The 22,190-nt window shown below is 39.6% G+C and overlaps 1 protein-coding gene across 3 annotated transcripts in view; it reads right to left on the bottom strand.

Annotated features, from left to right (window-relative positions):
- LOC132821860 (endothelin-converting enzyme 2-like) overlaps window positions 1-22,190 on the bottom strand; it is a 171,809-nt gene that overhangs the window by 31,860 nt on the left and 117,759 nt on the right. For all 3 annotated transcript variants that reach the window (XM_060834755.1, XM_060834757.1, XM_060834754.1), the window contains exons 5-6: window positions 15,143-15,267; window positions 366-512 (exon numbers count right to left, since the gene is read on the bottom strand). In XM_060834755.1, the coding sequence (XP_060690738.1) occupies window positions 366-512; window positions 15,143-15,267 (272 nt within the window). The remainder of the gene's footprint in view (window positions 1-365; window positions 513-15,142; window positions 15,268-22,190) is intronic.

The following is a 22,190-nucleotide window of genomic DNA, read 5'->3' on the forward strand; positions in this document are numbered from 1 at the left end:
TGTGGATTTTGCACATTCTCCCCATGTCTGCGTGGGTTTCCTCTGGGTGCTCTGGTTTCCTCCCAGAGTCCAAAATATGTACAGGTTAGGTGAATTGGCCATGCTAAATTGCCCGTCGTGTGAGGTGAAGGGGTACATGTAGCGGAATGGGTCTGGGTGGGTTGCTCTTCGGAGAGTCGGTGTGGACTTGTTGGGCTGAAGGGCTTGTTTCCACGCTGTAGGAAATCTAATTTACAAAAAAAATGTGATGGAATATAATGCTGTTGATGGTTCACAGCATTTAATGTTTGGCCAATCTGTTCTTAAAATTTACGTATTTTGTATTATGAGTAACTTTGAACAGTTTCACACATTAGCTTACATACCTGAATGACATTGCTGTTGGAACTTTTGGAATCTGCACTAACATAGACGGTGAAAAAAGGAACTGCTCTGTAAGTCCCAGAAACTGCTTTTAGCACTTCCATGAAGTTGTCTTTATCCCAGGGACCTGTGATATTCCAGCCGCCTGTCTGTATTAAAGAGATAATTTCATGAACTTGATTAGTACGAATGATTTGATGGATATAGAAGATACATTATTACTTTTGGACCTTAGGAAAGTAGGCTTTGGACTTTAAAACTAGCAAAAACAAGCAAGATTTTTCTCCTTTTGTTATTCATGTTTGCTGCTTTGCGAAAGTTGAGCTAAAATACGTTTAATTTTTCAAACGTCTTTTAACTTTACAATTGTGTTATTAATTTTACATTGAAAGATGCAACAATCTTCCACATTACAACTTTGTTAATCAGGTGCTGAAGTACAGAACTGAGCCCAATTTTAAACATCATTGTTATAAACAGACACAGATTACATGTCACACATATGCTCCAATAAGCTGAACACAGGTAAATTAATGCTCATCATCTGAATATAATTAAACATTCAATTAATATTCAAAGAACACCCCCTCCCTCTCTCACTCACCTTTAGCATTATTGCATGGTCCTGAACAGGCTTTGCATGTAAATTAATTAGTTGGAAACAACTAGAAATCGGTGGACAATAAATGAAGAGTAATACTAAAGGTTTAATGGAGAGAAAAATGCTGTACAGCTGTACTTAAAAGCATTTCTGAATGTAAAGAAAAAAGCATAAAAAGATTCCAAGAGCCTGGATCGTTCTGTCAATAGAGCACTTGACTTTGGGAGTCTTATACTATCATGGCCAAATGCTTACTATTTAGCCAAAAGGTCCAATTCCCATCTGCCACAGAGGCATGTCATAACCCATGTCTGAACAGTGGAACCACGTTTGCCAATCTCCAGTCTTCCGGCACCTCACCTGTGACTATCGATGATACAAATATCTCAACAAGAGGCCCAGCAATCACTTCTCTAGCTTCCCATAGAGTTCTTGGGTACACCTGATCAGGTCCTGGGGATTCATCCACCTTTAACCATTTCAAAATATTCAGCACTTCCTCGTCTGTAATCTGGACATTTTGCAAGATGTCACCATCTATTTCCCTACAATCTATATCTTCCATATTCTTCTCCACAGTAAATACAAACAAAATATTCATTTAGTATCTCCCCCATTTTCTGTGGCTCCACACAAAGGCCACCTTGCTGATCTTTGAGGGGCGCTATTCTCTCCCTAGTTACCCTTTTGTCCTTAATATATTTGTAAGAACCCTTTGGATTCTCCTTAATTCTATTTGCCAAAGCTATCTCATGTCCCCATTTCTCCTGATTTCTCTTTTAAGTATACTCCTACTTTCTTTATATTCTATCTAATTAATCTTGCTAGTTCTTCTCTCACCAGTGGAATGTTCGTTTTAATTTTTGATATTGCCAGGCTTTGAGCTACAGGGAGAGGGTGAATAGGCTGGGGCAGTTTTCCCTGGAATGTTGGAGGCTGAGGGATGACCTCATAGAAATTTATAAAATCATGAGGGGCATGTACAGGATAAATAGACAAGGTCTTTTCCCTGGGGTGAGGGAGTCCAAAACAAGAGGGCATAGGTTTAAGGTGAGAGGGGAAAGATTTTAAAAGGACCTAAGGAGTAACCTTTTCATGCAGAAGGTGGTGCATGTGTAGAATGATCTGCCAGAAGTGGTGGTGGAGGCTGGTACAATTATCATGCTTAAAAGGCATCTGGATGGAAACATGAATAGGAAGGGGTTAGAGGAATATAGGTCAAGTGCTGGCAAATGAGACTAAATTCATTTAGGATATCTGGTCGGCGTAGATGAGATCGACCAAAGGATCTGTTTCTGTGCTGTATAACCTTCTGACTCTATAACATTAATGAATTACTAATGAATCTCAGGAACATATTTTTGAAATGACCAATAATAAAATCATCAACCTTCTCTTAACTGTAAGAAGGCCAGAAAAAGAAATTCAAAGGTGTTGTGTAATGTAAACTCATAGTTAAAGTTGCAAAACAAAAGTACAAGAAATGCTGTACGAAGAGGTATGTTAGTAAGCCAATAAAAAGATTAGAGTTAAAAATGGATTATGTAAGTAATATTGTACTTAGATAAATCGGATCAATGTACGGCAGGAACCAATTTCCTATGGTACTATCTGATGTGAATTATCTTTCCTGTAACTCTCCCTGCACTCAAGGCCACATTTTTCCTCTGTCACTTGCTCTGCTGAAATGTATCGACTTATTGGCCACAAATTCCAGGTCTCTGATTAAGAAAAAGAATTATACAATTCACTTCTCTGCCTTTCCTGGTCATGAAGTTTAACCAAAGCAATTTTGAACTGTAGTAAGAGGTGCACTTGTGACTCTCTCCCTCGATTGGTTGTCTCCACTTTCCTTCACCCACTCATGTCTCATTGGACAAACCCATCTGCATTACTAATAATTCAAAGCATAACAAACAAATAAAACCAAACAATTTGGTACAAAGGCCCAGGGAATTGTAAGCATGAAAAAACCCAAAAGTGTTCTTTTGGAAATAAATTTGGAACTGCAGAATGCATGAACTTATTCCATCCCTCAAATCAAGAACCACTCACTGCTGATTCCTTAGAACCTTGGACACCCATGTCACACAGGACACAGTTTTTAACTGACAGTTTAAAGCCAATATATCAAAACATGGAGGTTGAACATAACTTTACTTTTGCATTTTACACAAAGATGTTCTACTGAGACTAAGCATCACTGTCAGGTCCCATAAACCGACTTTGTGCCTTTATACTCCACACTAGAAATTTATGCCTGTCCAGTATCTAAGTAAAGAATCATAAAGTTCAAAGATAAAACACAGAGGTTGGTACAGTGCACCACTTGGTGATTTGTAATTATCCTCAACTTAAGTACTGAGCACTTCATGAGTACAGGAAATATGAGGTGCAGTCCTTTTTTTAATGCATTTGTGAGGCACGAATGCCACTGGCTGGCCAGCATTTATTGCTAATCCCTAGCTGCCCCTGAGAAGGTGACAATGAGCTGCCTTCTTGAACTGCTGTAGTCCACATACCACAAAGCTAGTTCAACTATTCAGGACTATCATGGCAGATCTTGGGATTCAACTTCACCTTCCAGCCTGTTCTCAGTATTGCTCAATTCCCTGGCAGAGGACAAAATCTGACTATCCTAATCTTGAATGTATTTAAATAATGGAGCATCCAAAACCCTATGATGAGATAAAAATTCCATAGATTCATAACCCTTCAAGTGATTTCTCCTCCTCTCAGTCCTAAATGATTAAGCGCTTATCCTAAGATTGTGCTCTCTGGGTTTAGGTTCTCCAAACAGTGAAAACAATCTCTCAGCATTCAGTCTATCAAGCCCTTTCAGTATCTTGTTTGTCTCAATGAGATTGCCTCTCATTCTTTGAAACTCCAGAGAATATAGGCCCTTATATATATTAAACCATAATTTATATATTTTTTAAAAACATATTTATTTATATATATTTCCCTCCTCCCACAGACCAATTTTGTGAATCTTCATTGTACAGTATTACCTCCAATGCAAAAATATCCTTTTGGAAATATGGAGATCAAAACCACACACAAAAATCTAATCATGGTCTCGCTAAAACCCTGTACAACTTTAGCAAGACTTCATTATTCTTGGACTCCCATCAGCTTGCAATGAAGGCCAGCTTCATTCCTAATTGCTTGCTGCATCTGCATACTACCATTCTGCATTCATTGTGTTACTACACCTAAGTGTCTTCGGTCATCAAAGTTTACAAGTTTCGTACCTTTTTAAACAATAATTTTGTTTGTCTATTCTTACTATTAAAGTGAATAACTTCACACTTCCTTACATTACATTGTGCCAACTCCCTGACTGCACATTCACTTAACCTGTCTAAACCTGTTGGAGCCTGTGTCCTCCAGCAGCTTAACTTACCACCTAGCTTTGTATCTTCAGCAAATGTAGACGCAGAACTGTTTCTTCATCCAAGTTATTAAAAGATTGTAAATAGTTGCACATTCATCACAAACCCATGTAGCACTCTATTATTCAATGAGTGCCAACTTGAAAAATGTCAATTTCTGATCTATCTCAGCCTCTTATTCATTAACTAACAATCTATCTGAGCTAAATAATCAGCCCCAATGTCATCAGCCCTCATCTTGTTGGTTAACATTTGTGTAGCACTTTATTGAATGTCTTTTGAAATCCAAGAATACTACATCAACTAATTCCCTTTCACCTTTATTCGCTGCATTTTCTGAGAAGGCTAATAAACATTTCAGTCAGTCTCTCTCTTTAGCAGACCTGTTGACTTGATCTAATCATTACTATGCTTTTCTAAATTTAATGTCAATATTTCCTTTATAATAGATTCCAACATTTACACAATGACTTTTTTGTTCATTCATTGGACATCACTGACTGGGCCAGCAATTATTGCCCACTCGCACTTCCCCTTGAGAAGGTGGTGGTGAGTTGCCTTCTTGAACTGCTGAGATTCATATGTTGTAGGTTGAACCGCAATACCTTGAGGAAGGGAATTCCACGATTCTCACAATGAAAGAATATTGATATATTTCCAAGTCAAGATGGTGAGTTGCTTGGAACTGAAATTGCAAGCGGTGGTATTCCCATGTATCTGCTGCCCTTGTTCTTTAAGAAGGAAGTGGTTGTGGGTTTGGGAAGGGTTATCATAGGTGAATTTCTGCAGTGGATAGTACACACTGCTGCTACTGTGTGTCAGAGATGGAGGCAGTGGATGCAGTGCCTATCAGGTGGGCTGTTTTGTCCAGAATGATGTCAAGCTTTTTGAATGTTACAGGACTTGCACCCATCCAGGGAAGTGGGGAGTATTCTATCACATCCCTGACTAGTGCTTTGTAGATGGTGAACAGGCTTTGCGTAGTACGTAGGTGAGTTACTAGCCACAGTATACCTCATCTCTGACCTGCTATTACAACGACCATATTTAAATGGAAAGTCCAATTGAGTTTCTGGTCAAGATGATGATAGGTTAAGTTGCCTGTTTGTTCAGTTTTCCCTCTATTCTCTTTCTCAAATCCAGTAGAACATTTGTTAACTCCCATGCTGATTGACCCACTCCTGAATTTAATAAATTTTCAAAATAATCACTAGAGTAATGATGATCGCTGTGCAGATATTGCTTTTAGTATCACAGGACATAGGCTATCCGCTCCTGGGGAACTGTTGGGATTCTAGTCACTTAATTTTCTCCAATACTTTTTTCTATTCATATTAGTTTTCTTGATTTACTCATTCTTCTTGGCCTCAGGTTATGAATTATTTCTGGTATAAAACGTATGCCTTTAAGTGAAGATAGATGCAAAATATTTTTTCAATGCCTCGGTCATTTCCTCATTTCCCATGATAATATTTCCTGTCTCTGCTTCTAATGGACCAATGTTTACTTTAATGAGTGCCTTCCTTTTCACATACTTGTAAAAATTATTACTATCTGTTATTAAAATTCTGACTCATCGACTCTTATTCTATTTTCTTCCTTTAACATCAATATTTTGCTGAGCCTTTGCTTATTTCTAAAATCTTTCCATTCCTCAGACTTGCTTCTAGTCTTTGTTTGCAACACTGTAAAGCTTTCCTTTTAATCAAATATTATCACTCACTTCCTGAGGGAAACACAGATGGGTTTTTTGTTGCTAAGCTTTTTTTAAAAAATGGAAATGTACTTCAGCTGAATCTTTCTTTCAATGTTTCACAACATTCCTTTACGACCAATGTTCCCTCTAAGCTATGCAGCTGCTCCAGCATTCTGTGAATGGTGATGGGCATGCCAACGCAGATCACAGCAGTGACTTCCAGTTAAAATTAAATGAACACTGTTTGCCACCAAACCTTGTGGTCTCTTTACACATCATATTGCTCCAAGAAACTAACACAACAACAGTTAAAGTCACTTTCTACTAGACCACCCTTGCCAATTTGATTGTTTGTGCCTTTGTTATACGCTCCAATTACTTCTTGTTTAGTTCTCCATCCCACTGTATAACGGCCTGATAATTTACTCCTCCCAGTATTTGCTGTTACCATCTCTAATTTCCACCCCTACTGATTCTATTTCATGATCTTTTGAGAGCAGATCTTTCTCGCTAATGTCTTTATGGTATCCTTTACTATAAAGGCTACCATTCTAGTTGTTATTGCAAAATATTGTGCACAATGGTACATTTATTTTCCAACAATGACCACTTTGTAACTTCATCTCTGTAATGGCAATTAAATCCAAATCATTTATAGCTCACCTACCTTACCGCAAATGCTTTGTGCATTCAGAAAAGAGTTACTTCCATGATTTTTAAAATGCAATTCACTGAAATGATCTTATTGACCAATTTACTATTTTAGTTAACTGTGTCCCTTTCTGCATGATTCTACCTGTACTGCTACACTATTCCGATGCCTGAACCTCTTTTTGAATTTCTACATCACAACCCATCGATTTGTTCAAAGCCCCATCCACAGCCCTAATTATATGAATGGCACAGTTCCAGTATGGTTCAAGTGGAGCTCATTGCAAACAAGTAGCTCATTTTTGTAATTATGTAGAATCTCATAAACAAAAGCTCTTCTTCCCTCACTACTCTGAGCCACAGGATTAATTTTCTAATCTGCTTGAGGATATACAAATTGGATATGCCAATATCATCAAGTTTAATATTCAGCGACTTGATCTGGATACCTAAATGTTTCTTAACAGCTCATTATTCCTGGTTCTACTATGATAAAGTTTTGTAAAATATTATTATGTGGATTCTGAAGAAGAGAGAAATAACATTTTTTAATTCTAGTTCTGTAAAGGAATTGTTTATTTTTGAATAAAAAGACTTCATGAACAGGAGGTTCAAATTAGCCTTTCAAAGAAAGCATATCACTAAAGATAAGCTACATGGTGAGTTAACTTAGAAAGTTTTTATAAAGCTGAAGATTTAAGACATACAGGAAGAAAGGCCTGTGGGACTTCAGGGAAAGTCAGTGAATCAAACTGTGCTTGCATGTCGCAGGGAAGGACAAGGATTAAAAAGTCACATCTGGTCATTATGCAGAAAGTCCAAAAGAAAATATGTTAAGGGTTTAGATGGAGAGGAATTTGTTAAGTGGGTACATGAACGTTTTCTGGTTCAGAATTCTGTGGGAAGCTAGAGAAGTGATTGCTGGGCCTTTTGCTGAGATACTTGTATCATTGATAGTCACAGGTGAGGTGCCGGATGCCTGGAGATTGGCAAACGTGGTGCCATTGTTTAAGAAGGGCAGTAAAGACAAGCCAGGGAACTATAGACCAGTGAGCCTGACCTCAGTGGTGGGCAAGTTGTTGGAGGGAATCCTGAGGGACAGGATGTACATGTATTTGGAAAGGCAAGGACTGATTAGGGATAGTCAACATGGCTTTGTGCATGGGAAATCATGTCTCACAAACTTGATTGAGTTTTTTGAAGAAGTAACAAAGAAGATTGATGAGGGCAGAGCAGTAGATGTGATCTGTATGGAGTAAAAAATGAGGTCTGCAGATGCTGGAGATCACAGCTGCAAATGTGTTGCTGGTCAAAGCGCAGCAGGCCAGGCAGCATCTCAGGAATAGAGAATTCGACGTTTCGAGCATAAGCCCTTCATCAGGATCTGTATGGACTTCAGTAAGGCATTCGACAAGGCTCCCCATGGGAGACTGATTAGCAAGGTTAGATCTCATGGAATACAAGGAGAACTAGCCATTTGGATACAGAACTGGCTCAAATATAGAAGACAGAGGTTGGTAGTGGAGGGTTGTTTTTCAGACTGGAGGCCTGTGACCACTGGAGTGCCACAAGGATTGATGCTGGGCCCTCTACTTTTTGTAATTTACATAAATGATTTGGATGCGAGCAAAAGAGGTACAGTTAGTAAGTTTGCAGATGACACCAAAATTGGAGGTGTATTAGACAGCAAAATGGGTTACCTCAGATTGCAATTGGATCTGGACCAGATGAGCCAATGGGCTGAGAAGTGGCAAATGGAGTTTAATTCAGATAAATGCGAGGTGCTGCATTTTGGGAAAGCAAATCTTAGCAGGACTTATACACATAATGGTAAGGTCCTAGGGAGTATTGCTGAACAAAGAGACCTTGGAGTGCAGGTTCATAGCTCCTTGAAAGTGGAGTTGCAGATAGATAGGATAGTGAAGGCGGCGTTTGGTATGCTTTCCTTTATTGGTCAGAGTACTAAATACAGGAGTTGGGAGGTCATGTTGCGGCTGTACAGGATATTGGTTAGTCCACTATTGGAATATTGCATGCAATTCTGGTCTCCTTCCTATCGGAAAGATGTTGTGAAACTTGAAAGGGTTCAGAAAAGATTTACAAGGATGTTGCCAGGGTTGGAGGATTTGAGCTACAGGGAAAAGCTGAACAGGCTGGGGCTGTTTTCCCTGGAGTGTCAGAGGCTGAGGGATGACATTATAGAGGTTTACAAAATTATGAGGGGCATAGATAGGATAAATAGGCAAAGTCTTTTCCCTGGGGTCGGGGAGTCCAGAACTAGAGGGCATAGGTTTAGGGTGAGAGGGGAAAGATATAAAAGAGACCTAAGGGGCAACTTTTTCACGCAGAGGGTGGTAAGTGTATGGAATGAGCTGCCAGAGGATGTGGTGGAGGCTGGTACAATTGCAACATTTAACAGGCATTTGGATAGGTATATGAATAGGAAGGGTTTGGAGGGATACGGGCCTTGTGCTGGCATGTGGGACTAGATTGGGTTGGGATATCTGGCCAGCATGGACAGGTTGGACCGAAGGGTCTGTTTCCATGCTGTACATCACTATGACTCTATGATTCTATATGGATGTACCTACTCGCGAAGGTGCAAAACTTGACCTTCTCTTGGGAAATAAGGCAGGGCAGGTGACTGAGGTATCAGTGGGGAAGCACTTTGGCGCCAGCGACCATAATTCTATTAGTTTTTAAATAGTGATGGAATAGGACAGATAGTATCTAAAAGTTGAAGTTCTAAATTGGAGGAAAGCTAATTTTGACGGTATTAGGCAAGAACTTTCAAAAGCTGATTGGGGGCAGCTGTTCACTGCTGGAAAATGGGAAGCCTTCAGAAATGAGATAACGAGAGTCTAGAGACAGTATACTCCTATTAGAGTGAAAGGAAAGGCTGGTATGTGTAGGGAATGCTGGATGATTAGAGAAATTGAGGTGTTGGTTAAGAAAAAGAAGGAAGTATAGGTCAGGTATAGACATGAGAGATCAAGAGAATCATCAGAAGAGAATAAAGGCAGTAGGAGTATAGTTAAGAGGGAAATGATGGAGAGCAAAAGGGGACATGAGATAACTTTAGCAAGTAGGGTTAAGGAGAATCCAAAGGGTTTTTACAAATACATTAAGGACAAAAGGGTAACTACGGAGAGAATAAGGCCCCTCAAAGATCAGCAAGGCAGTCTATATGTGAAGCCACAGGATATGAGGAAGATGCAAAATGAGCATGTTGCATCAATGCTTACTGTGAAGAAGGACGTGGAAAATATTAAATGTGGGGAAATAGATGGTGACATCTTGAAAAATGTCCGTATTACAGAGGAGGTGGTGCTGGATGTCTTAAAACAATTAAGAACGGATAAATCCCCAGGACCTGATCAAGTGGGGTCTAGAACTTTGTGGGAAGCTAGGGAGGTTGGCTGGAGGTTGGCTAACGTGGTGCCACTGTTTAAGAAGGGTGGTAAGGACAAGCCAGGGAACTTTAGACCAGTGAGCCTGATGTTGTTCATGGGCACGTTGTTAAAGGGAATCCTGAGGGATAGGATGTACATGAATTTGGATGAAGGGCTTATGCTCGAAACGTCGAATTCTCTATTCCTGAGATGCTGCCTGGCCTGCTGTGCTTTGACCAGCAACACATTTGCAGCTGTGATCTCCAGCATCTGCAGACCTCATTTTTTACTCGATGAATTTGGAAAGGCAAGGACTCATTAGAGATAGTCAACATGGCTTTGTGCATGGGAAATCATGGGAACTTGATTGAGTTTTTTAAGACCATAAGACCATAAGACATAGGAGTGGAAGTAAGGCCATTCAGCCCATCGAGTCCACTCTGCCATTCAATCATGGCTGATGGGCATTTCAACTCCACTTACCCGCATTCTCCCCGTAGCCCTTAATTCCTTGTGACATCAAGAATCTATCAATCTCTGCCTTGAAGACATTTAGCGTCCCGGCCTCCACTGCACTCTGCGGCAATGAATTCCACAGGCCCACCACTCTCTGGCTGAAGAAATGTCTCCGCATTTCTGTTCTGAATTGACCCCCTCTAATTTTAAGGCTGTGTCCATGGGTCCTAGTCTCCTCGCCTAATGGAAAAAAATTCCTAGCGTCCACCCTGTTACTTTGAAGAAGTAACAAAGAGGATTGATGAGGTAGAGTGGGAGATGTGATCTATATGGACTTCACTAAGGTGTTCGACAAGGTTCCCAATGGGAGACTGGTTAGGAAGGTTAGACATTATGGAATACAGGGAGAACTCGCCATTTGGATACAGAACTGGCTCAAAAGTAGAATACAGAGGGTGATGGTGGAGGATTGCTTTTCAGACTGGAGGCCTGTGACCAGTGGAGTGGCACAAGGATCGGTGCAGGGTCCACTACTTTTCATTATTTACGTAAATAATCCGGATGTGAACATAGCAGGTATAGTTAATATGATTGCAGATGACACCAAAATTGGAGGTGTGAGTGGACAGCAAAGAAGGTTATCTCTGAGTAGAATGGGATCTTGATCAGATGGACCAATGGGCTGAGGAGCAGCAAATGGAGCTTAATTTAGGTAAATATGAGGTGCTGTTTTTTGGAAAAGCAAATCAGAGCAGGACATATATACCTAATGGTAAGGTCTAAGGGAGTGTTGCAGATCAAAGTGACCTTGGAGTGCAGGTTCATAGCTCCTCGAAAATGGAGTCATGGGTAGATAGGATAGCGAAGAAGGCATTTGGTATACTTTCCTTTAATGGACAGAGTACTGCGTATAGGAGTTGGAAGATCACATTGTGGCTGAAAAGGACGTTGGTTAGGCCACTTTTGGAATATTGCTTGCTGTTCGGTCTCCTTCCTATCAAAAAGATGTTGTGAAACTTGAAAGGATACAAAAAAAATTTACAAGAATGTTGCCAGGGTTACAGGATTTGAGAGGCTGAATAGGCTGGCACTGTTTCTCCTGGAGTGTCAGAAGATAAGGGGTGACCATATAGAGGTTTATAAAATCATGAGAGGCATTGATAGGATAAATAGACAAAGTCTTTTCCCTGAGGCGGGAGAGTCCAGAACTAGAGGACATAGTTTCGGGTGAGAGAGGAACAATTTAAAAGGGACCTAAGGGGCAACTTTTTCATGCAGAATGTGGTGCATATATGGAATGAGCTGCCAGAGGAAGTGGTGGAGGCTGGTACAATTACAGCATTTAAAAGGCATCTGGAAGGCTACATGAATAGGAAGGGTTTAGAGGGATATGGGCCAAGTGCTGGCAAATGGGACTAGATTAGGCTGGGATATCTGGTCAGCATGGACAGGTTGGACCAAAGAGTCTATTTCCATGCTGTACATCTCTCTGACTTTATGGCATCAACTGAGAATGGAATTGAAAAGTTAAGTAGGATTGATGCTTTACTATGGTTGAGTGTCCATAAAAGGATATTGCATGGAAAAAAGTCAACATTGTTTTGCTATTATGATGAGGTATTTCAAAATTGTCTTACATGTGGCACTTCATTTTTGTTTATTTGTGTAATAAACTTTTGTTAAAAGGACATTAGCAGATTTGTGTGAATATGCTAAACAACTGACCACTATGGCAATCAAACTGTAAAATGAAAACACAATCTATCAAGCCAAGTTTCACTTTGGGATGTGGACTTGTCCAGTAGTTCTGTTAGCTGCGATCATAATTACAAATATTGTGGATTCTACGTGGATCATGACAACTGGATCCTCCGACTCAAAGTTCATCTCCAGCTTTAAGGAGGTAAGACCATAAGATATAGGAGCAGAAATTAGGCCATTCAGCCCATTGAGTCTCATCTACCATTCGATCATGGCTGATAAGTTTCTCAACCCCATTCTCCTGCTTTCTCCCTGTCACCCTTGATCCCCTTGACAATCAAGAATCTACCTCCAACTTAAATATACTCAGTGACCTGGTCTCCATAGACTTTTGTGGCAATGAATTCCACAGATTCACCACTTTCTGGCTGAAGAAGTTTCTCCTTACCTTCATTCCAAGGGGTCTTTCCTTTACTCTAAGGCTGTGAATGAAAACATCTTCCCATCATCCACTCTGTTCAGGCCATTCAGTGTTCAATAAACTTTGATTAGATTCACTCCCCCCCCCTCCACACGCACCGCACCGCATCCCCCCCACCCCCTCAATCCTTCTAAACCCCATCAGGTATAGACCCAGAGTCCTCAAACATTCCTTATACAGTTAGCTTTCCATTCCTGGAATCATTCTTGTGAATCTCCCATCTTGTTTGTTGGAATGTGCAGGCTTACTAATTCACTGAGAAATTAAATGAATTTATAGTTATGGTTTAAAAAGCTATTCCTTTTCCATGAGTCAAATTCGCTAACCATCAGTCCTTTATCTCAATTTCTCTCTCCATGCTAGTAAATTGCCCATGTTGGTAAATTTCTACATTCAGGTCAGGGGAATAAAATAAATTGCCTTGCTTTAATACAGTTATAGAATCATAGATACCTACAGTACACACACAGACCGTTCAGTTCAACTTATCCATGCTGACCATATATCCAAAATTAAATGAGTCCCATCTGTCAGCATTTGGCCCATGTCCCTCGAAACCCTTCTTATTCATCTCCCTATCCAGATGTCTTTTAAATGTCGTAATTGTACCAGCCTTCACCACTTCCTCTGTCAATACATTCCATATACGCACCATCCTCTGCATGAAAATGTTGCCCTTTAAATTTTTTCCTCTCTCACCTATGCCCTCTGCATCTGGATACCCCAACTCTGGTCATTTTCAAATGGGGCCTCTGATTTGCATTGAAGATTCGAAAATTACTTTTACAAAAGTAATCTCACCAACACCTCTAATCAGCATTCCACCCAGAATCTGCACCCTTACCCTCTAACTCCACACTTACCATAGCTAATTCACTTAGTGTACGCACATTTTTGGACTATGGAAGTTGAAGCACCCAGAGGAATCCCAAGCAGTCACAGGTAGAATATCTGTGTGGAGTTTGCAGAGTCGCTCAAATCTGGAATCAAACCCAAGGTCCCTAGCAATGTAAAGCAGCACTGCTGATCACTGAGCCACAGTGCCACCTTTCATTTGATATCTGTTTAAATAACAACATATCTTATTTTGAGTCTAAAGGAACACAGTACCATGTACAACATGTAAATGCAATCTACTAGTCACCTGCTAAAACGCAGATAAAGGGTACTTACAAACTGGTCAATTGAGAGGCAACCAATTTTTGTTGCTCCAGTATTTCCAAATAATTCCAAACTTTGTGTATTACAAATAATTATCTGTGTTTCTTTATGCTTTTGTTAAGTCAGAAAAAATCTAAATTTACATTGAGTTAATGCATTTTTTTGTAAATAAACTGCTTGCTTGTCCTAGGAGAAAGTGAGGACTGCAGATGCTGGAGATCAGAGCTGAAAATGTGTTGCTGGAAAGGTGCAGCAGGTCAGGCAGCATCCAAGGAGCAGGAGAATCGACGTTTCGGGCATGAGCCCTTCTTCAGGAATGAGGAGAGTGTTTGCTTGCTTGTCCTGCCATTAAGTCCCACCCTGTCTTTAATTTACTGGCTGACTTAGTGCAACTCATCAGCTCACACAGTGCTGTTAATAGGCTGGATATCCACCTCAATTTTACCTTAAAGTAAGATAAACATTCAATGCAAAAACTAGCAACTATTCCATAGGTCCACAGTCACTGGGAATATCCAATCTAGTTCTATCCTTACAATTAAGTATGATCTACGGTTCTCAGTAACCTACTAAAATTAACCACATGAAGTTCAGTCGAAAGAGACATTTCAAACTACATGCTGTGATGTTTATTAGATGTACCTAAGACATGGAACAACTCTCATATTTTAATAAAAACAAAGTGCAGGAGAAACTCAGCAGGTCTACCAGCATCAGCAGAGAGAAGAAAATTAATGTTTTGAGTCCCATATGACATTTCCTCCACTTTCTGAAAAGTCATATCCAATCTGAAACAATAATTTTGTTTCTCTCGCTATAGATGCTGCCAGACCAGCTAAGTTTCTCAAGTTTTTTTTCAACTTCAGATTTTCAGTGTTTTGCTTTTACTCTCCTATTGTACCCAATTGCTTTGGTGATCATTAACAAACCCAAATTCCCTCTTTGTCAGTGTGTCCAGAATGTAGCTGAAAGATTTTAAACATTTATGATTTTACTTTAATTAAACACTAATCCTTTCTATGTAAAAAAAGCAATCAAAATCATGAACCACAATTCAATGAAATAAAAGCAATCTCAAAACAGAGCTCACTTCAGGATTTATCACAGTCAGGTTACACCACCTTCAAACCTGTCAAAGTTTAATCAATTCATCTAAAACTGTACTTTAAAATTTTAAGTTGATTCTGCATATGAAGTTTTAATAGAAACTAAAAAAACCTAATATTTATGATCTTTAAGACTTACCTTATTAATGAGATCAATCAAAGGCTGTGCACCAAGTTCTTCAATTCTTTGCTCATTCAAGCAGGAAAGATAATAATGTTGAGCTTTCCGCTCTGCCTCACTGCTAGAATTAAAGGTGGAGTTTTCTGTAAAAGATAAAGGAATTGTCATCAATCTAAAGGAATGGACATATAAGTTGGTATAGATACATCCACTCAGATGATTAGTCCCCTGAAAATCAGTTAATTTTTTTTGAAACAGTAGTTCAAAGCTTGAAAAAGAAATCTAAAATATGAATGCCAATTTGACATACCATTAAAAGTAAGACTACAGCAATTTTGGTCACCTTCACAAAATTATTTCCCAAAACAGATTTATTTAGTGCACTTTAATATTCAGGTAGCCTCGATACATTTTTAAACTCCAATTACAGATGAGCATGTCCCCATCATAAAGCTACTAATAGAAATACAGAGGTCCAGCAAAGTGCAGTATAGGAAAGAATGTGAAGTGAAATTCAATTGTTTCAGTCCAAACACACATGCATAAAATCAGTAAGGGTCACAAATGGTAGACATGAGCCAGAGATACCCAGGTTTATAGGACAAAGATCATAATTAGTATTTAAGTATTGCAGGTAACATAGCCACATTGACCTCACTAAGAGCAACAAGTGAAAAGACTATGCATGACCAAAAAAAGGCAAGTTATTTGTGTCAACTACACCTGAAAACAAGGAACTATAAAAACAATCACTATTAAAAAAAACATCAAAGCCCTTGGTATTTTTGCCTCAGACTCTTTGCTATGTTAAGAAATATGGCAAAACAATGTCTCTCAATGTGTGATTCTTCAATTACTTTTGTATCATAGGGCATTCACCATCAGAGAAAATACCACACCATAGTTATTGCAAAGATTAAAGCTTGTAAATGTATTCTTCCCAGGAGTACTTGTTACAGCTACATCTTAAAATATTCATGATGGAGAAAGTAAACAATTTTAAGATTAGCTCAGTAGGTGGCTAAAGAAGCAGCTTCACTTATCTCAAAGCCCCTAGCTAAAGCAAGCTATATTTGAAAGACAGAAACATCTATGTTGAATTCTTGAATTGTATGATGGCAAGAGTGTTCTACAAGATTCCTGAGAGAGTAGAGAAAGTGCAAACTGAAAACACACCCACTGAAAGAAGCATAAATTTGCCTGTAGAAATCAAAGCTGCAACAGGCTGCATGACATAGAGGAGCAGATGAATTCTGAAGTCCTAGAAGCTCAGCATTTAGAGCAAGCAACAACCATGGGTTTATAAAACTCAAAACTGTGTAACGTATTCCTTCAAATCTCTATATTTAAGCTGCAGCCTCTCCCTTATACCCCCAGTCAACTATTTTTCAGCAGTTCATTTCATCTGGATATTAATCATTCCGAAGTATGAATGTAAAGTTGGAGGTGATGTGTCATGTTTTTATTGACAATAATGAGGGTTTAATTTTTTTTGCCTCCATGAACTGTAGAAACTAAGAGCAGGAACAGAACATTTACCCCTTCAAGTCTGTTCTGCCATTCAATTTAATCAATGTTGATCATCAACCTCAATTCCATAGTCCTGCGTTTTCCTGATATCCCTCAATGCCTTTAAAATCTAAAAAAATTATCTATCCCAGACTTGAATATTCACTGACATGGCCTCCACAGCCTCTGTGGTAGAGAATTTCACAGGTTCATTACCACCTCAGCTGAGTCCTGAATGGACTATTCCACATCCTAAGACTGTATCCTCTAGATATCTAGACTCTCCTGCCAAGAAAACCATCTTCCCTGCATTTAATCTGACCAGCCCTGTTAGAATTTCATATATTTCAATCAGATCACCTCTAGAATAAGCAGGCACATAAACCTATCTCTCCTCAAAGGACAATCCTGCCATCTTCATTGGCTGGATTTGAGGAAGGGTCACCAAACCCAAAATATTAACTCTGATTTCTCTGAGCTTTTCCAGCAATTTGTTTTTATTGTTATTGGTTTGTTTTCACTCAAACATCAAAAAGATAAAAGGTAACCTGATAAAAGTTTACAAAATTATGAGAAGCATGGATCAAATGGAGAATCGGAGTCTTTATCCCAGTGTGGAAATATAAATTTCTAGGGAACACTGATTTAAGATAAAAGGGGATAAGTTCAAAGGAGATGTGAATGGCAAGTTTTTTTATACAGAGTGTGGTAAGTGCCCAGAATGTGATGCCAGAGGAGGTGGATACATTAGCAACATTTAAAAGACATCTTGACAGATATGTGAATATGCAGGGAATATAAGGATATGAACTACAAGGAGGCAAAAGATTTTTAATTTTAAAATGACATCATGCGTTGATGCAGTCTTGGTGGGCTGAAGGGCCTGTTCCTGTCTGTATTGTTCTCTGATTGATATGAAGCTGCTTGCGTATCTTACATTATCCAGACCATTCAGCATTACAGCTTCAATATTATGTCCTATTCCAATTGTAGCATCAAAAGACTGCCTATAACTTTAAAAAAATCCTTCCTGTTTCTGATTCCCTGGATTCCACATCCACATGGTGGCTACTTCTATATTAAAACACACTGTTGCACTGCAAAGCCTTGGAATATTTCTTTCACGACTTCCTGAATTCTATCCGCAAGCACAGAGAAGCCAATTACTATTGCATCATGAAGCATCAATATCAATGCTTCAAAATCATCAGTGGAAGCATTCCTGAGAGATGCTCTGATTGTGCTCATTATCCAACTGCCTTCAGGCTCTCTTGCTGATGCCAGCGACATTGCCAGTTATATAATGTCAGTGCACAAAGACTCGTTGCATATCAGAATCTACAAACATACAGATTGCAGTCTGCAGTATGGCATGAAGAAAGGAAGGGCTCACGCCCGAAACATCAATTCTCCTGCTCCTTGGATGCTGCCTGACCTGCTGCACTTTTCCAGCAACACATTTTCAGCGCTGAAGAAAGGAAGTGGCTGACTTACTGAATAGCTGAATTGAAACTGGAATCAAAAACTAAAACATCACGGTCAAGAGTATTTATCCAGTGACTGCCAATTCTTCTTCAACTTTTACTTCTGCCAGATCCACATTTATGTAAGCTGACTCACTTTGCACTTCCATGTAAATTTTGGGACCTCTGATAGGACTGGTGCCAGCTTCATTTGGGGATTATGTTAAGTACTGTAGTGAGATTTGTTGCTAAATGAACGCTAGAGACTGGTATCCCATCACCAAGTCAACCTTCATTTACACATGGAGAATCCTTGACACTGATCCAGCTTCCTCCAGGCCAGGTCTCAGAATAAACAGGATTGGACAAGCATATGGACGTACATGGAATAGTGTAGGTTAAATAAGCTTCAGATTGGTATGACAGGTCGGCACAACATCGAGGGACGAAGGGCCTGTACTGCGCTGTAATGTTCTATGTTCTATATTCCTGTTCTTATATTGAAGCTGTTAATCTGATCCAATCTGGGAACTCATATTCTATGAAGTCCATCTGGTTAACCTTGTTACAACCACCGCAGGTTGCTAGTTGCTTCCTGGGTTATGTTATATCAGTAACAAGAGGATGGCACAAGGAAAGTATTTGTTGTTGTTATGTAGACTGTACAATTATTGCAAAAAACAGTGTGGCACAGTCTTTGCCTTACATTAGAAGAGAAACTTTGCAATTATAATAGTTCTAAATTAAATGCATGAATCTCTTTTTAATTTATGCATTATCCATGCCATTCACAGCAAGAAAACTTAATAAGAACATCTTCAAAGTGGATAAGAGATCTGTATTGCTATGAACTTAAAACTTCTGTATGTGTTACAGTTTAGGTAGATGATTTTGGTAGGGGGATAAAAAAGCCTTAAATGAGTGATTATTTTGGGCAATGTAACTCACTAATAGCAAAGTCTCAGAGAAGAGCTCAAAAATTTATTTGTCATTAAGTTCAACACATTCATTCATAATCCTGGCATAATTTCTCTTTCCATTGCACATCAAGGCAGACATTCATAAGAATCCCCCAACCTGAGTTCTAAACCCTCTCATTTCTTTAGTTTCTCTTTTATCTTTGCCCATCCTATCCTTAATTATTATTTTACAGAATGCGAGTGGTACTTGGAAGGACAACATTTCTTGTTCTTGAGAAGATTACACTGAGCCACAGGAGTATATGCACACTGCATTAGGAAGAGAGATCCATTTTTTAATACAGTAACACAAAGAAAGGCAAATAAGGTTCCAAGTAAAGATGGCGTTTAGCTTGGAGAGGACCTTGCAATTGGTAGTGCTCTTACACATCTGCTATATTTGTCCTTCTGGATATTTGGAGTTGCAGGTTTGGAAAGTCAAAGAAGTCTGCTGCTACAGTCCACCAGTAGTGGAGGGAGCAAGTGTTTAAGGTGGTGGGTAGAATGCCGATGAGCTGCACTGTTTTGACCTGGATGGTGTCATACTTCAAAAGTATTAACGGAACTGCACTTATCCAGGTGAGTGTGTAGTATTCCATCACGTTCCTGACTTGTGCATCCCTATCCTCTCCAAAGTCCTTGACTGATCCAAGGTTGAAGACCACCAATTCAGAAACTGCTATTTTTATGACATTTATAATTGATAACCTCTGGCTGGTCTCTCATACTAGATTCTCCATAAACTTTAATAGAATTTGGCTGCCCATATCCAAACTCTCAAAATCCTACAAAAGTGCTCTGCTTATCTCATTCATGTTCTAGTTTTCCAACATCTCAAATATAAAACGCTAATCCTTGTTTCAAATCCTTTGGTTATCTCAGTTCCCCCTATGGTTATGATCTTCTCCACTTGTACAATGCTCCAAGAGCTTTGTACTCCTTCTACATTGCTATATGTATTCCTAATTAATTTTACCCAAAAATCTATGGGCATGTTATCTGTAATTTAGGCCCAAAGTTCTGGAATTCTCTTCTTAAACCTCTGTCTTCCTAGGAACATAGGACACAGGAACAGAAGTAGGCAAATTGGGCCATGATGTCAGATTTACCATTTGATAAGATTATACCTGATCAGATTGTGGTCCTAACTCCACTGTCCTGTCTGACTTCCATAATGAACCAGAATTGATCAGGGACCTCGAAGTGAAGGAGCCATTGGGAAGTAGTGACTTTAATAAATAAGCTGAAAATGTGTTGCTGGAAAAGCGCAGCAGGTCAGGCAGCATCCAAGGAGCAGGAGAGTCGACGTTTCGGGCATGATCCCTTCTTCAGGAATCCTGAAGACATCGACTCTCCTGTTCCTTGGATGCTGCCTGAACTGTTGCGCTTTTCCAGCAACACATTTTCAGCTCTGATCTCCAGCATCTGCAGTCCTCACTTTCTCCCATAATACAGTAAGGTTCAATTTGCAATTTGAGAGAGAGAGGGTACAATCAGAAGTGACAATATTTCTGTTGAATAAAGGGAACTATGGAGCTATGAGGGAGGAGCTGGCCAAAGTTCAATGGTGCAATACCTTAGCAGGGGTGACAGTTGAGGAACAATGGAGGATATTTCTGTGTATAATGCAGAAGATGCAGGATCAGTTCATTCCAAAAAGGAAGAAAGATCCTAAGAGGAGGCATGGGATAACATGGCTGATGAGGGAAGTTAAGAAAAATATAAAATTAAAAGAGAAAACGTATAACATAGCAAAGATAAGTGGGAAAACGGAGGACTGGGAAGCTTTTAAAGAACAACAGAGGATTACTAAGAAGGAAATACGCAGAGAAAAAATGAGGGACGAAGGTAAACTGGCCAAAAATATAAAGGAGGATAGTCAAAGCTTTTTTAGGTATGTGAAAGGCAAAAAAATAGTTAAGACTAAAATTGGGCCCTTGAAGACAGAAACAGGGGAATATATTACGGGGAGCAAAGAAATGACAGAAGAATTGAATTGTTACTTCAGATCTGTGTTCACTGGGGAAGACACAAGCAATCTCCCTGAGGTAACAGTGGCTGAAGGACCTGCACTTAAGGGAATTTATATTTATTATGAATTGGTGATGGAGAGACTGTTAGGTCTGAAGGTTGATAAGTCCCCGGGGCCTGACGGTCTACATCCCAGGGTACTGAAGGAGGTGGCTCAAGAAATCGTGGATGCGTTGGTGATTATTTTCCAGAGTTCGATAGATTTGGGATCAGTTCCTGCGGATTGGAGGGTGGCTAATGTTGTACCACTTTTTAAGAAAGGTGGGAGAGAGAAAGCAGGAAATTATAGACCAGTTAGTCTGACCTCAGTGGTGGGAAAGATACTGGAGTCTATTATAAAGGATGAAATTACGACACATCTTGATATTAGTAACAGGATAGATCAGAGTCAGCATGGATTTATGAAGGGGAAATCATGCTTGAGTAATCTTCTGAAATGTTTTGAGGGTGTAACTCTGAAGATGGACGAGTGAGATCCAGTAGATGTAGTGTACCTGGACTTTCAGAAAGCTTTTGATAAAGTCCCACATAGAAGGTTAGTGAGCAAAATTAGAGTGCATGGTATTGGGGGCAAAGTACTAACTTGAAAGTTGGTTGGCTGACAGAAAACAAACAGTAGCAATAAACGGTTCAGTTTCGGAATGGCAGGCAGTGACCAGTGGGGTACCGCAGGGATCAGTGCTGGGACTGCAGTTTTTTACAATATATGTTAATGATATAGAAGACGGTATTCGTAATAACATTCGCAAATTTGCAACACATTTTCAGCTTATTGTATTAAGGTCACTACTTTCCAATGGCTCCTTCACTTCGAGGTCCCTGATCAATTCTGGTTCGTTGCACAATACCAGATCCAGATTGCCTTCTCCCCGGTAGGCTCCAGCACCAGCTGTTCTAAGAATCCATCTCTGAGGCATTCCACAAAGTCTCTTTCTTGAAGTCCAATACCATTCTGATTCTCCCAGTCTACCTGCATGTTGAAATCCCCCATAACAACTGTAGTAACATTTTTGCGACAGGCCAGTTTCAGCTCCTGATTCAACTTACATCCGACATCCAGACTACTGTTTGGGGGCCTGTAGATAACTCCCAAGAGGGTCTTTT

The sequence above is a fragment of the Hemiscyllium ocellatum genome, chromosome 13 (genome assembly GCF_020745735.1).
Source record: "Hemiscyllium ocellatum isolate sHemOce1 chromosome 13, sHemOce1.pat.X.cur, whole genome shotgun sequence".
Classification (NCBI taxonomy): domain Eukaryota; kingdom Metazoa; phylum Chordata; class Chondrichthyes; order Orectolobiformes; family Hemiscylliidae; genus Hemiscyllium; species Hemiscyllium ocellatum.